We start from the raw sequence: 15966 nt of genomic DNA, 5'->3' as shown, positions 1-15966 counted from the left end.
CTTGCTACCTAGATATTCTCTGTTAATGCCTACTGAAAACTTAGTAACTACAAGAGGTAAAAAAAGTGTAAAGAAAGAGTGACTTTAGTTGTTTGCTTCAACGCAACAGGATCTCACAAAATACCCTGTTCTATAATTGGAAAAGCTGGATGACCTGCTTGTATAGTCAGTAGAACATGGCCTATACCGTATTTTTGTCAAAAAAATGCATGGATGGATGTCTCTATATGTTGGAAATGGTTCAATGAAGTCTTTTATCCTGAAGTTAAACGCAAAACTGGCTTGCCTGTTCTTTTATTATTATATTTCGCTTCCAACAAGGCTGCAAGCAGCCACTAATTAAAGCTGGAAGTTACTGAAAGAGATAAGATAAAGATTATAGAGCAAAATAACGATTGACAGATGACTTAAAAGATTGCAAATTATATGAATCAGGAAAGCAAGATGATGGAAGCAAATTCCATAGTGCTGATGTTCAAGGAAAAAAACTAGACGAATAAGAGTTTTTGGAGCACTTAGGAACAGTCACAGAAAAAGGATGACACTTAATTGAATGACGAGTAACACAAGAATGAATTTTAGTAGATGGCACAAGAGGCGCTAGCTCTTGAGAGCAGTGCCCATTATAGTATTTGTAGAAAAGAGAAAGAGAAGCAACATTACGACGATAGGATAATGGTTGGAGGTTGGCTGCAAGAGCAGGTCCAACTATGTTTACAATGCGTTTTTGCACCTTGTCTAAAAGAGAAAAGGTATCATTAGAAGATCCGCCCCAGATTTGGCAAGAGTATTCCATACAAGGCCGGATTTGAGATTTATAGAGATATTATAGAGAATAGAATCCGAAGTAAGAAAGTGACGAGCTCGATAAAGAGATGCAACCTTAGCAGATGCTAATTTTGCAACTGATTTGATATATGGTTTCCAAGAAAGATTGGAAGTAAGAGTTTTTCCTAGAAGATGAAGAGTAGGTGACTCATTTTTGTACATCACCGTTCATAAATATAGGAAGATCTAAACTATTGCGATAACGATTGGCTGAAAAAAATTGAGTATTATCTAAATTAAAGTTCACCAGCCACTGTGAGCTTCATGCTGTAGCAGAAGTGAGATCCTTTTCAAGCTCAAATTCCCTCTCCAAGCAATCAGAGAGTGTTGGCTTCTTATCAAGACAAAAATAAATGGTAGTATCATCAGCGAACAATGCCATCTTAGATGTGAGAATATCTGGAAGATCGTTAATGTAAGTTAATAAGAGTATAGGGCCAAGGATTGAACCTTAAGGAACCCCTGAAATTATAGAATAAGAAGAGTGCTTTCCATCAAGGACAACTTTTATACTATGATTGGAGAGGAAGGATTCGATAGTCTTAAAGATATTACCAGATACACCGTAAGAATAAAACTTATGGAGAAGACCAGCATGCCAAACTTTATCAAAAGCTTTTGAAATGTCAAGAGCGATGGCCTTAACCTCTCCACCTTCATCTAATGCACAATAAAACCTGTCAGTTATTACTGTTAGCAAATCAACTGTAGAACGAGAAGATCGAAATCCATATTGATGGTCAAAAAGTAAGTTATTCAATTCAAGATGAGAAATTAAGTGTTTGTTAATTAAAGATTCATGATAGGAAGAAGACTAATGGGACGGTAGTTAGACGAATCAGATTGCTCTCCAGAATTTTTGAAGATAATGATAACAGATGTCGCTTTCCAGTAGGCTGGAAAACAAGACTCTGATAAGCACTTGTTGAATAGTTTTGAGAGTATAGATGACAGCTTCGGGGAACACTTCTGCAAGACAATAACAGGTATGTTGTCTGGGCCACAAGCTGTAGAAGAGTCTAACCAGGAAATCACTTTAGATACAGATGCTGGAGTGATATGAATGTCAAGCAATGGATCAACCTGTTTTTTGGCAATATCAGGTAGAATGCAACTAGTGGAATCAAGAGATGATATTGATGAAAAGTTTTTAGCAAACAATTCAGCTTTGTCTTTAGGTGAGGTGACAAAGTCTGAACCATACAAGAGAGGTGGAATTACAGATTTGCCCTTATTATTGATATTATTAAAGATTTTCCAGATGTCATGAGAGCCTAATTTTTGAGATGAGATACGAGATTTCATGACCTGAGAATAGCAGGTTTTGACGTTAGACAAAACTTTTTTACAATTGTTTCTAGCAGTAATAAACAGATGTCTGTTTTCTGGAGAATTGTTTTGCTGATAAATATGGAAGTAACGGTTTCGATTGGCAATCGCAGCAGCACAGTGTGAGGAAAACCATGGAGGAGAGTGAGGCTTGACCTGGAATCGTCGAGAGGGAATAAAAGATTCCATGCCAGCCTGAATCCACAAAGTTATGTAAGAAGCACATTTGTCGACAGGAAGATGAAAGATTTCTACCCAAGGGCCATCACAAAGAAAATCACGGAAAGAATCCCAGTCAGCTTTACTGCAGTTGTAAGAGGTTCGATAATAGGGGGATTCAGGTGATGAAGAAGAATGAGATAATAGTTTTAGAGAGATCAAACTGTGATCAGAAGCACCTTAGGGTGAATGTGGAGAAACTGAGCTCTGACTAGGATCAGAAACAAGACATAAGTCGAGTAGAGAAGGTAAATGATTCGGGTTGTCAGGAAAGCGAATTGGAAAGTTGACTATTTGAGTTAGGGATTGAGAAAGGCAAAAGTTGTGGGCTTTAATGCCTGCAGAATCACTGACACTAGAGCCAAGCTATTCAGTGTGATGAGCATTAAAGTCACTGACAACAACAATATAGGCTGATGAATAAAGAGAGAGGGCTTGGTCAATATGATCAGAAATAACATCAAAAAGAGTGCAGTCTTGAGATGAAGGAGAGCGATATAGAACAAAGAGAAAGGCAATGGACTGAAGTGGTGCTAAAGGCAAACACATAAAAGAATAGTCTGTGGATTCAAACCTAGTTTCACGACAATTGGGTGAATTCTTACGAATGTAAATGCCGAGGCTAAGCATGTGACTATTGGAGTCTTTACGAATTAGAGGAAGATAACCATCAACACTAAGATCACAAGAAGAGACAGCTGAACTCAAGTTAGTCTCACAAAGAACAAGTAGGTCTGGTGATCTTTTCAAGAGATAAGACTCAACACAAGAAAAGTTACTTCGAAGACCACGAATATTAGTGAATGATAGGTTTAGAGAACTTGGTGATGATGATGGTTTTTTGTGTTTTATAGTTTTTGGTACTTTATTCATTTTAAAATTAGATTAAAGAACTTGACTCAAAGCATAGATAGTACTCAGAACACTGTTTAATAGCCCAAGCAATTGCCTCATTACCACTAGTAAACTCTAAGCCGTAACAAAGGGCTCCAAATGTGGTTTCCGCAATGCACATCAGAAGTACAAACAGGGACACCATCCATGCGCATCATGGCACTGTTAATGCCTTGATATTTTTCAGCTGTTGATGGAATCAGCCTCTCTGCGAGCTACCACAGAGTTCGGGAAACCTGACTACCAGCTGGCCTCAGAACCTTAAAACTGAGTTTTAGAGCTGTACCCTCATTAGGAGATAATAGAATGAGTTGCCTAGTCATAAAAACGGAGACATATGCAAAATCCATGCATTGAGTCAAGAAGATCCAGCATTGAACATCCTAAACTGGAAACAATGTATTAAAAATACATCTGCGCCAGCCTAATAGATGAAGAAGGGGTGCGAGGCTGGTCAACAGATAAAATCTGTTTACCCCTTAAGTCTTTGACTAGGAGGCCTTCTTCAAGACAGTAGCCGGGTGCATTTAACATCTGCACAAGATGAGTATTTTTATCGAGACACCTCTAGCCTTTACTCAATCAGGGGCCCCATTTTTGAGGCATTTGAGCGAAATCTTTTAAAAGTTGTTTTCTTCCCTCCAAATTGCACAAGTTGGAAGCAACCATGTGATATGGGGATTTTTGCAGCTCTCAAGAAGCAATATAAATATCTATATCTCTTAGACATATTGTCATATTACAGCCTCGATGTAAATACAAAGGAATGTCTGAAAGTAGTCTTTTATGCAAAAGAGGTGCTGCAGGAGTTGAATAGGGGAAGCCTGCACATCTCCTTGACGCTGCTAAGTATGTTGATTTGGCTTGGAAATCAATTCAACCTTCATCTCTCAAAAATTGCTTCGACAAGGCAGAATTATTTCAGATTTTCAGTCTTGTTAACACTGAACTATGCTCTGAGGAGGCTTAATTCGCATCTTTTAATATGCTCTTGCTGCTGAACGAAATTGAAGGAATAGGGAATATGATCAGTTTGGAAGATATCAGCAATTGACTGTGAAGATTCTCTAACGTATATTGACGCAATCAAGGAAGATGTTGAAGATTGTTTGTCTCTCGAAGAAAAGAATGATCATGTAGTTGCTATGGATAACAATTCTGATTAAGAAGAAGCTAATAATGATGAGATAGACGATGGTACAGACTTCTTAGGTATTGAATTTATACATTTATCGCTGATAGATATTGGCAAGCAATTAAAATATCAAAAAGCTAAAGCAATTTTAAAAGACGACAACAACAAATTAATGAATAGCTACAAACAACTATCATCAAACATACGGTCAGTAATTATGAAAATTAAACAAAAAAAGCTGCAGAATGCATATCAGCCTACAATTCATGACTTTTTCCGTCATGCATAATATATTTCTTAATAAAGATTTGTTTGTATAGTTAATAATTTAGTTTACTAAATTTTTTCTTATCTTTTTCTTATTTGCGCACTCCTAGTTAATTGTGCACTGCAGTGCCTGTTTTAATTTGCGCAATTAAGCGAGAGACTACTGTACATAGGCATTTACTTTGCATTGTTATTCATACAGTGTATTTTTCCCAGGTATTATACATACTGATGATAAATTGTCATTGCAAGATATGACCAGGCAGTTACAACTAGAAAATGTTACAAAAGATAAAGTCTTTGTACGTTTATAAAAAATTTATAAAAAAATAAAGTATTTGTATGATTTTTGTTATATAATTTTTCATTTGTTCAGCATAAAAAGACAGTAGTTGCGATTTAAAAATTTTATAAATGAAACTTCTGAATTTTTTAAATCTCAAGAGAGTGTGTTAGAGATCCTTGTTACATTGTGTGTATTGAAATATACACTGAATACGTTTTAGACGTATTCAGTGTATATACTCATATAGACTTGTCTTATATAAATTTTAAATTTTTTTATAAAATATAAATTATTTTTTTATTTTAAATATTGTTTTTTTATTTTAAACTTTATCTTATTTTTAATGCAGGGCTCATTTTCAGATAACTTGGCATTTGTTTTGGAAGCATTAAAAAATGGCAAGTGTTTTATTTTCCAAATTTAAAATGATTTTGTTTTTTCAAATTATAAAATATAAAGATTAAAATAGAACTTTTTAGACAAAATATTAAATGCTAAAAAATACATTTGCCATTTAAATTTTGTTATTAATTTAATTAAATGTTTGTTTAAACTCATTTAACTTCAAAATAATTAAGTTCTACAAAAGCTGCAGTGAAAATTTACAATATCAAAATATAATATAAATTTTTTTACTGTTTTTTTACTGTTATTGTGTTGATAAATTTTTAATTAGTATACAAAGATTATGTTTCTATAAACCTTTTTTTTTTTTTGATCATTTTCTGAATCCAGAATTCTGGTTATTTTTTTAAATGTGGTAGTGGTGGTATGTGGTATGGTAGTGGCGGTATGTGGTAGTGGTGTAGTGGTAGAGCGCTCGCTTCATAAGCGAGAGGTTCCGAGTTCGATTCCCACCACATCCCTGGTAGTACCGCACTCAACTTGTTTCTCCGCGCAGCGGCCTTGTTTGTGTCTCGGAGTTATAGAGTTGGTTATAACCACAAGTAGCCTCCTCATCTGTGGCCTTCTCGGCCTTGGGGGAGGTGAATTACAAAAATAAAAAAATAAAAAATTCCAGGGCTCGAATTAACGCAAAAAAAATTTTCATTTAAGTTGTTTTGCAATAAAAAGTGTAATAAATAAAGTTTGATTTAACCAAATAAATCAAATTATATTTCCTTAAGTTTAAGAAGTAAAATAATTTATTAACTTTTTTTTTAATTTTTTATAACTTAATTTTTATTTTAACTTTGGCAATCACTGGTTTAATGTTTGCAATAGAATGTTTCTACTTTAAAAACTATTTTCAAGAAACAAATTATTAACTATTCAAAACGTTTACTATTTAAATAAAACTTTAAATAAATAAAACTTCTTCAATCCATAAATTCCCTGGTAGTACCGCGCTCAACTTGTTTCTCCGCGCAGCGGTCTTGTTCGTCAAGGTTCATGTTTCGGAGTTATAGAGTTGAGAGAGGGTGATAACCACAAGTAGCCTCCTCATCTGTAGTGGCCTTCTCGGCTTTGGGGAGGTGAATTATTAAAAAAAAAATTACACAATTTTGGACGCCACTGAGTTAAATTTAAAATTATTGAGCGTTGAAAATTTTTCCAATTTTTTTTTTTAAACTTCAATTTTCAATTGCAAAATTATTTGAATAAGAGAATTTTAGAGGACTAAAGTTCTTTTGTTCAAATAGATTTTTTTTTAAATAAAATTCAGAAAAACAACCTGCATGTTTATAGAAAATGTTTGATCTTGATAACGCCTTATATAAAATAAAATAAAAAATGGTATCGCGTTTTTTACATTCTATTCGAGATTTCTTTTTAAAATAGTTTTTTAGTTAGAAGCTTATACTGTGGGTAGTCTCTCTTTTCAAACTCCTATTCCGAACTTGAGCATTCTTGACGCCCAAAAACCTGGATTTTAGGGGATAGGCAAATTGGGATATATAGTAATAGGCGCATCGCAGTGTACATACATTGACTGATTTATATAGCCATAGGCAAGTGAATGTGCGTACATCGACTGAGGGTTTGAGTTTGGGCAGGTTGTCTTGAACTGAAAGAATAATATTTTTAATGTTTGCGGACTTAAAGGAGACCTTTGGAATAGAGTTTTGATAAGAGAGCTTACCTATATTGTGTTAACAACATATCGATTAAGTCGCTCTGGCGTCAAATGAAAACAATCGCATCGGCAATCATGTTTAATAAGGTGATAATATTGTGAAAAATAAAATAAAATTCTTAAAGAATTTAAATAATTGCTTTATGTTGAATAAAAAAAGAGATTTAAAGTAATTGCTTTATGTTGAATAAAATCTCTGTGCAAGAGAGCAAAGATCACACTTCTATTCAAAAGATAAATTTAGCGTGACGTATTTTATGACTCCTAATAAAAAACTTAGAAAAAAACATTACTTTTAATAATGGCCAAAAAAAATGCTAAATTAGGAAAGAAAAAAAAATTAACAAAAAAAACAAACAAATTGCGAAAAAAAAAATTTTAAGAAAAAACTAATCACAATGGTGTGAAAAGCAAATGCGATTCGCAATCATGATACGCTTAATTTGAGCTCTGAATTCCCTCCAGTATAATGTTTTTAGTTCTATTTATTATAGTTCTTTTTTTCATATTTTGTTTTTTAGGCACTGCAAAGTCTAAATCAATTGTAATAGTTTTGGATGAATTTGATTGTTTTGCTTCTCACAAAAATCAAACACTACTTTATAATTTGTTTGACATCACAATGAGTCAACAAAATCCAATGTGTGTTATTGGAATTACTTGTCGATTGGACGTTGTTGAGTTGTTGGAAAAGAGAGTTAAGTCGCGTTATTCTCATCGATCAATTTTAACATTCCCAGCATATGACTTTTCTACTTACACAGACTATTTTAAGTAAGCACTCTTACTTGTTTTATCTAAATTTCTACTCTACACATGCAGTGGAGTTCAAAAAAAGGCTAAAAAAATTTTACTAGTTGTTAATACTTTATACTTCACTAAATACATACACATATTTTATACCTTACTAAATACATACACATATTTTATACTTCACTAAATTCATACACATACTTCACTAAAGATAACTTATATATACCAAAGTTTTTATGTTTATTATGTTTTAAATGAATATTGATTATTTATTTAACATTTTTTTAATTGATTGGAAAAGTAATCATTTTGCGACAAGTTCAAAAATTTGAGGACAAACTAAACTTTTCAAAAAGTTCCTAATTTATTAATATTGTAAATAAATTCTTGATGAAAATAATTGGAGGCTTTATTTATAATAGATGGAAATCACAGGATATAAGAAATGCATCTTTTTTCCAGTAAAAAAAGTTTGAAATCAGTTCAAAATGGAGATTCATTTTATAAGACATTTGTTTTGGTTAGTCTGCTGACAGAATAATTATGAAGAGATATGAACTTACTGGATCCAAAAGAAAATCCCCATTTAACAGCTGTTGATTTAAATTTACAAATAAGACATTTCTATGAATGAGTTGTGTTTCTACTGCAAAATGTCATGCTAATTTATTTGGAAGATCTTCAGCAAAAAATTCATTGCTTTTGTTGAAATTCCAAAACGCCAGTGAAGAATTTGCATCATAGCATCTTTTTTTTAAGTAATTAAAACAAGATTATGCTGTTCAGATCAAATGAAATCAAAGTGTTTGACACTTAATAGGTACAAGATATCATCGTAAATACCAACTGCCTACCATAAAACATGGAAGAGGTAACTTGATACTTTAGGGATTTTTAAGTTAAGAGAATGTTGCTTCACTCTATTGTAATACTAAAACAATATATATATATATATATATATATATATATATATATATATATATATATATATATATATATATATATATATATATATATATATATATATATATATATATATATACATACATATACATATACAGGCTTGGTCTGGAAGCGGGAGCAATCGCTCTCGATATCTGACCACAGGAATAATATTTAGTTGCGAAAAGCCGGCCAGATTTTTTAGTCGTTTTGAGAACATTTTAAAAAACAAAAAAAAAGCGCAAAAAAGAATAATTGGACCGATGAGAGACAATTACGTAAAAAAATAATATAGAAAAAGAAAATAACATTTAATGCAAAAAAAATTAAAGCAAAATAAATTACGTTTAGAACAAATATTATCGAAACATCGTTCTTTTATAATTTTTTTTATAAAATTAAGCGACATTTTTTATGAAGTAACATCTTAAGATTGCTTAATAAGGAAACAAATGTTATTTTATTTATTAAATTTTTAATATAATTTTTATTTATATACTCGTGTCTTATTTCCAGTGCTGGATTAAGGAGGGTTAAGATTAAAGGGGATTATAGCCCCGGGCCCCGAAATAGTCAAAAGACTTTTTTTTATCATTTTCAAGCTCTGGCACATAAAAAGGCCTCCAATATAAAAATAGCCCCCAGCCCCAAAAAGTCTAACAAGATTCTAATAAAACTAACGCTAGCTTTAGTTATATTTAAGCTAAATTATTTTTTAAATAATAAAGTTAATTTTTTTAATAACAATTTTATGTTTTGCATGAAAATTTTAACACATTTGAAGCAATTCTTAGATGAATAAATCAAATAATTAAATCATTGAGTTACTGTAGAAATTAAATTAATTAGATAGAAATCAACTAAAAAAGTTAAAAATGCTTTATGAGGAGGAAGCGGAACTGATTCACAATATCGCTGATGATGTTTAGTAAATGGGTTTTTTAATTTTAATTAGTATTTAAAACAGAAAAAAGTAACCTTAAGTATAACGAATTTGTAAGAATGACAACTGAAGCAAAAATATTTAGAGCTAGTAAACCAATATCTAAGAACTTCAAAACTTTCCTTTATATTTAATAACTTTCAATATATATATATATATATATATATATATATATATATATATATATATATATATATATATATATATATATATATATATATATATATATATATATATATATATATATATATATATATATATATATAATGTCCAAATAGCAAACACCTATTTGATTTTTTTTTAAAAAGATTTATCAAAAAATGTGATGTAATAAGAAATTTAGTTAAATTTTTTTGCAGCATTTCTTTAAAAAAAGTAACAACACTATGTCTAAATGTAATTGCACTTTTTTTTCAAGTGAAATTTTAAGCAATGTGCCTTGAAGTCAAATTTTGAGCAACTTGATTACATGGAAACATGTAAAAAAACAACTATTTATTTTACAAATTATTAAAATTTTACGTAAAGCTTTAAAACTTCATATTACATTCAACAAATTGTTAATGTAAGTTGTTACATTCATATGTAACAACTTACATTAACAATTTTAAGTTTCAATTTAATTGTACTTAAAGAGCATTTAAGTAAATTTAAAAATTGATATATATATATATATATATATATATATAGGGAGAGTTACTTCGTATATATGTTTACGTTTAGTAACCAGAAACTTCTTTTATGTTTATTTTATAATACGTTTTAATAACTTCGTTGATTATTAACCATTTCATTGAAAACGCAATTATTGTTGAAAGTCTTTTTGTTTACAAAATAGGTTGTAAAAATTGCTTTAAAAGATTACATTAGAATAAAAAACAGATACACAAAATTACATTTACTTAAAAAATACATACTTTTTAAAGAAAAATAAGAATATACTAATAAAAATTAATAATACATAGTAAACATTCAAAAATTTTGACAATTTAAAAAATATATATTTAAAACATTTATTTTTGTAAACAAATAATATTAGTGTTAAAGATTTACGGCTTTGCAGGTGTGGCTCCGAAAATGAGCCATAGTATTAAAGTAATAGTTCGTTTGATATCCTTATAACAATTATTGCTAGAAATATATATACACAACAAATTTCGAATAACACAATTTTTAAAACAATTCAACAGAAAACTCAAGAACTTTATTTCGCTTAGCGTATTTTTTGAACCAATAGAATTTGTTTGTTTGTAGATATGGCGGGTTTTTAGTGTTCACGAATATTCTTTTTATTCTTCCGCACCAAGAATTTTGAGAACATTCAAGTTTATATATGTTTCAATGTATGTCCGTAAAGCAAAAAATTTTTTTGGACATGCATAAACTTAAATGTTCTCAAAACGACTACAAAACCTGGCCAGTTTTTCGCAACTAAATATTATTTCCGTGGTCAGTAATCGAGAGCGATCGCTCCCGCTTCCCGACCAAGCCTGCATATATATATGTATATATTATATATATATATATATATATATTATATTTATATATATATGTATATATATCATATAGTATATATTATATAAGTAAGAGGGGGTGGTAAATATTTTGCATCAACTCTAAATGTTTAAGATGCTTTTTAATTATCAAAAAAATTTTTTACTTTTAAAAATTAGCTTTTAAATTGAGCTTAATCAGGAAAAAGTTCCTTTTTATTAAGATTATCAACAAGTTTTGAGCAGACTAAAATACAAAAGTTATAGAAAAGACTTGTCTTTTTTGACTTTGGGCAAACCAAATAACAAAAATTTTGAAAAGTGCATGTCTACGAAAAAATATAATCCTTTACACATAAGAATGCAAACGATTAAAAAAAGAAGATAAAATAGAAAAAAACATTTTTGAGTGCTGCCGAAATTGATTTGATCATTTTTTTTTTTTTAAGCCTAAAGTATGTCAAAATTAGGATTTTGTAGGAAAGTCCAAAGAGATAAAGATTTTTACACTAATTGGAAATATTTGTTATGAACAATATTTTTTTTCAGTAAAATAACTCTTGTTACTCATAAAAGAGGCTTATAAATTATTTGTATTGTGCTAAATCAACAAATAATTTTTGACCACTTTAAAAATTGTGTTTTGCGTAGCCATCCCTAAAGATAAGAAATTTTATTTGAATTTGTTCTATATGTTTATTTATATGTATATATTTCGAACCTAAAGTAAATGCAGTTTTCGTTTGCATTTTTTTTAGAAAGACTTTTCCAGTTTTACAAAAAAAAAGTTTACCAAAATGACCCGAAGAATAATTTAAAAATATGATGATGGCATGATAGCCAGAGAGGAGTTTTCAATAGATTTTGAATCTCAGAATTTCAAGTGAAAAAGAATTTTTACAAATTATCTATCCTTCCTATTCAACTAGTTTCAACTCTATCTTGCCTATTTATCTAGTTTCAACTTTTGATAGCTGCAAACTAGACAATGTCTTATTCTGAATCAGTCGGAAAATGAATATAAAAAATATTATATCTTGATTGTTTGAACAAGTAAATTTCTTTTTTTAAATCATTATTTTATTCATTCATACTTTCTCTGTTGCATAAGAGAAACAATTGTCAAAATAGTTTGAATTTATATTATTAATGTATATGGCTAATATAAACCACTACCAGTGCGGTAGTGGTATAATGATAGAGGGCTCCCTTGAAAGCAAAAAGTTCTGAGTTCTAACCCATTACATCCCTAGTTGTACTGCACTCAATTTGTTTCTCCAGGAAGCAATCTTGTTTGTCAAGGTTCGTATTTCAAAGTTAAAGCTTTGTGAGAGGATTATAATCACAATTTTTTTAAAAAAAACTAGTTTTCTTGACTGTAGTGGCCTCCTCAGCCTTAGGGAGACGAATTCATTAAATAAATAAAAAAAATATATGAAAGTATTAGAATGTAAAACATGTTGATTTTTAAAACAAATGGAAAAATTAAATAATTGTTAGAACAATAAGTTTTTAATTTCATTATTAGGTAATTTAATCCATAAAAATTTTGTGCTTTACCTTTTACTTTTATAACAGTGCTTGAAAAAGAAAAGAAAAAACATAACGGGGTTGTTTTCAGTATTTTCAAAATACCACCTTATCATTGCTATATATATTTATATTTTAAAAGGTCACCCCATCCTGTCTTACTTGGAGTACTAGTTTTAAGTATTTAGTAGCGGCTATTGTTTGATGAAAAAACAGCAAAGTATAAAATAAAATACAGTAAGCACCACGCAGTAAATTAGTATTCCAGTTCTCTAGTGTAAACAGGATATAAAAGTGTGTTTAAAAATAATGATTGCATAAGATTTAAACCTTAAAAAGTATAAAAAAATGAAAATACACTAACTTCTTCACCTAACCTAAGAATTACAACTACCCAATCAATGAATTTTCATTATTAAATGCTCTTCCTAGCTATTTAACTCTTGCCTACAACTATATAAGCGAGAGTAGATTTTATAGTTTTATTCAATTAATTCAGACTAAAAATGAATTTCGGCAGAACTTAGAGATGAGCTACATAAACACTTTCATAACATAAAATGATTTTTATAGTAAAAGGAACAATATTTTATGCAGCCATCAGTAAAATTGATTTATTGAAAAATTTATGTGGTACTTTGGCCTGCCCTTATATATATATATATATATATATGTATATATATATATATGTATATATATATATATGTATATATATATATATATATATATATATATATATATATATATATATATATATATATATATATATATATATATATATATATATATATATATATATATGTATATATATATATATATATATATATATATATATATATATATATATATATATATATATATATATATATATATATATAGTTTGTTGCATTTGGGAAGCACGGAAGGAAAACACTTTCATAACATAAAATAATTTTTATAGTAAAAGGAACAATATTTTATGCAGCCATCAGTAAAATTGATTTATTGAAAAATTTATGTGGTACTTTGGCCTGCCCTAATATATATATATATATATATATATATATATATATATATATATATATATATATATATATATATATATATATATATATATATATATACATAGTTCTATAGTTTGTTGCATTTGGGAAGCACGGAAGGAAAAAATGATTCTTATGTAAATGTAATTGTGATTATGTAAATGGAATGTCACAAAAAAGTATTTGTGATAAACATTGCGTGAAAAAATGGACCGTATCAAGACTATGTTCCAAATATTGTTCCACGTGGAAGTTGGCAGCAGATAACAAAGGTGGAAGACAGCATTCCACAACTTCTAGAGAGGATTCGTGAACGTCAGATCCGTCAAGAAGGATCCCTGGATATCATCAGTCGAGATACAAAAGCAGTTAGAGCTGCCTGTATCAGACTGAACAATCAGACGATGTGCTGTTAAAGCCGGATTGTTTTCTCAACGCCCTGCAAAGAAACCGCTGATTTCACTAAAAAACCAGAAGAAAAGACTCCTGTATGCTACATCTCATATTGACTGGAATGTGCAGAAATGGTGAACTGTCCTGTTCAGTGATGAATTGAAGTTCAACATCATTGGGAGCAATGGCATTTGCCGTGTACGTCGACCGGCCGGAAAACGCCTCAATTTACGTTACTGCCATAAGACCATAAAGCATGGTGGAGGCAATGTAATGATCTGGGAGTGTTTTTCTGCTAACGGTCTAGGTCCAATACATCGAAACGATGGAATAATGGACCGTTTCATGTATAAAAATATCCTGAAAGATGTTATGTTACCTCATGCTGAATGGAATATGCCAATAAAATGGGTTTTTCAGCAAGACAACGATCCGAAACACACTGCAAAAGTAGTCAAGCAGTGGTTTCAAGACAACCACCTATCGATGATGGATTGGCTGCCTCAATCTCCGGATCTCAACCCTATCGAGAACCTGTGGGAGATCGTCAACCGCAGAATTAATCGTGAAGGTGGTCGTAATAAAGATCAACTGTTTGAACAAATCCAAAAGGCCTAAGCAGCGATTCCACAAAGTTTCATCGATCACCTGATCGAATCTATGCCTCGAAGATGCAAGGCTGTGATCGACAATAAAGGATTCGCCATGAAATATTGATAGCGAAATACAGCTTGGTCAACATTTTGTCGAGTTGCACTTGTTTTGTCCAGAAGGAAATCAACTTTTTTTAACACTTTTGATTAATTTATTTATTTTCGTGTACAAATAATGAACTTTGTGATGAATAAAACTTGAAGAACTTTGTCTCTAAACAGTTACATAGTTATTTCTCTAAATTGAAAAAATGCAGCACTTTTATATAAAGAAACTAAATTAGCATTATTTGGTTGCACTCGTTTTGTCCGATACTATATATATATATATATATATATATATATATATATATATATATATATATATATATATATATATATATATATATATATATATATATATATATATATATATATATACATATATATATATATATATACATATATATATATATATATATATATATATATATATATATATATATATATATATATATTAGGGTGTTCCAAAATTTCAAAAATATTTGAATTTTAACTTGTAGTTTTTTCCATTCTCCTTTACCCTAGAAGTCCAAAAATCACAAAAAAATGTTTGTATCTGCATTAAAACAGACAGATGTAAATATTGGTTTTTGACAGAAATCAAGCAAATAATATATAATGGAAAAAAATCTTTATTTAACAAGTAATTAAAGTGCGGTAGTGGTGTAGTGGTAGAGCGCTTGCTTCATAAGCGAGAGGTTCCAAGTTCGATTCCCACCACGTCCCTGGTAGTACCGCGCTCAGCTTGTTTCTCCGCGCAGCGGCCTTGTTCGTCAAGGTTCGTGTTTCGGAGTTATAGAGTTGAGAGAGGGTGATAACCACAAGTAGCCTCCTCATCTGTAGTGGCCTTCTCGGCTTTGGGGAGGTGAATTATTAAAGAATAAAAAAAAAATTCATACAGTTTTAAGTTGTTTCTTTGTCATCTCCTTTGTGAGCTTTTTTCTGTTGTCTTTTGCAACTAGCATTACATTTTGCTTCATGTCCTCAGATTAGTGGGAGTTCACAAAATCTTGAATTAACCGAATATTTCGCTCTGCACAGTCATTGACTCGCATACTGTTTTTCGCAAATGATATGAAACTTTCAAGACTAGGGGTGTTTTGGTCCTCAACCCAACTCCACTTCAGTGGTGTCTATGTCTGCAACCTTCACTATAACCT

The 15966-nt window shown here is 30.3% G+C and overlaps 1 protein-coding gene across 1 annotated transcript in view; it reads left to right on the top strand.

The window, feature by feature from the left end:
- The window catches only part of LOC100207385 (origin recognition complex subunit 4), a 38843-nt gene that overhangs the window by 1896 nt on the left and 20981 nt on the right, over nucleotides 1-15966 (top strand). Inside the window, exons 4-6 of the mRNA XM_065809953.1 lie at nucleotides 4889-4974; nucleotides 5308-5356; nucleotides 7557-7809. Of these exons, the coding sequence (XP_065666025.1) occupies nucleotides 4889-4974; nucleotides 5308-5356; nucleotides 7557-7809 (388 nt within the window). The remainder of the gene's footprint in view (nucleotides 1-4888; nucleotides 4975-5307; nucleotides 5357-7556; nucleotides 7810-15966) is intronic.

The sequence above is a fragment of the Hydra vulgaris genome, chromosome 11, assembly GCF_038396675.1.
Source record: "Hydra vulgaris chromosome 11, alternate assembly HydraT2T_AEP".
NCBI lineage: Eukaryota > Metazoa > Cnidaria > Hydrozoa > Anthoathecata > Hydridae > Hydra > Hydra vulgaris.
Note: the sequence above shows the minus strand (reverse complement) of the source record. Positions and strands in the feature narration are given on the sequence as shown.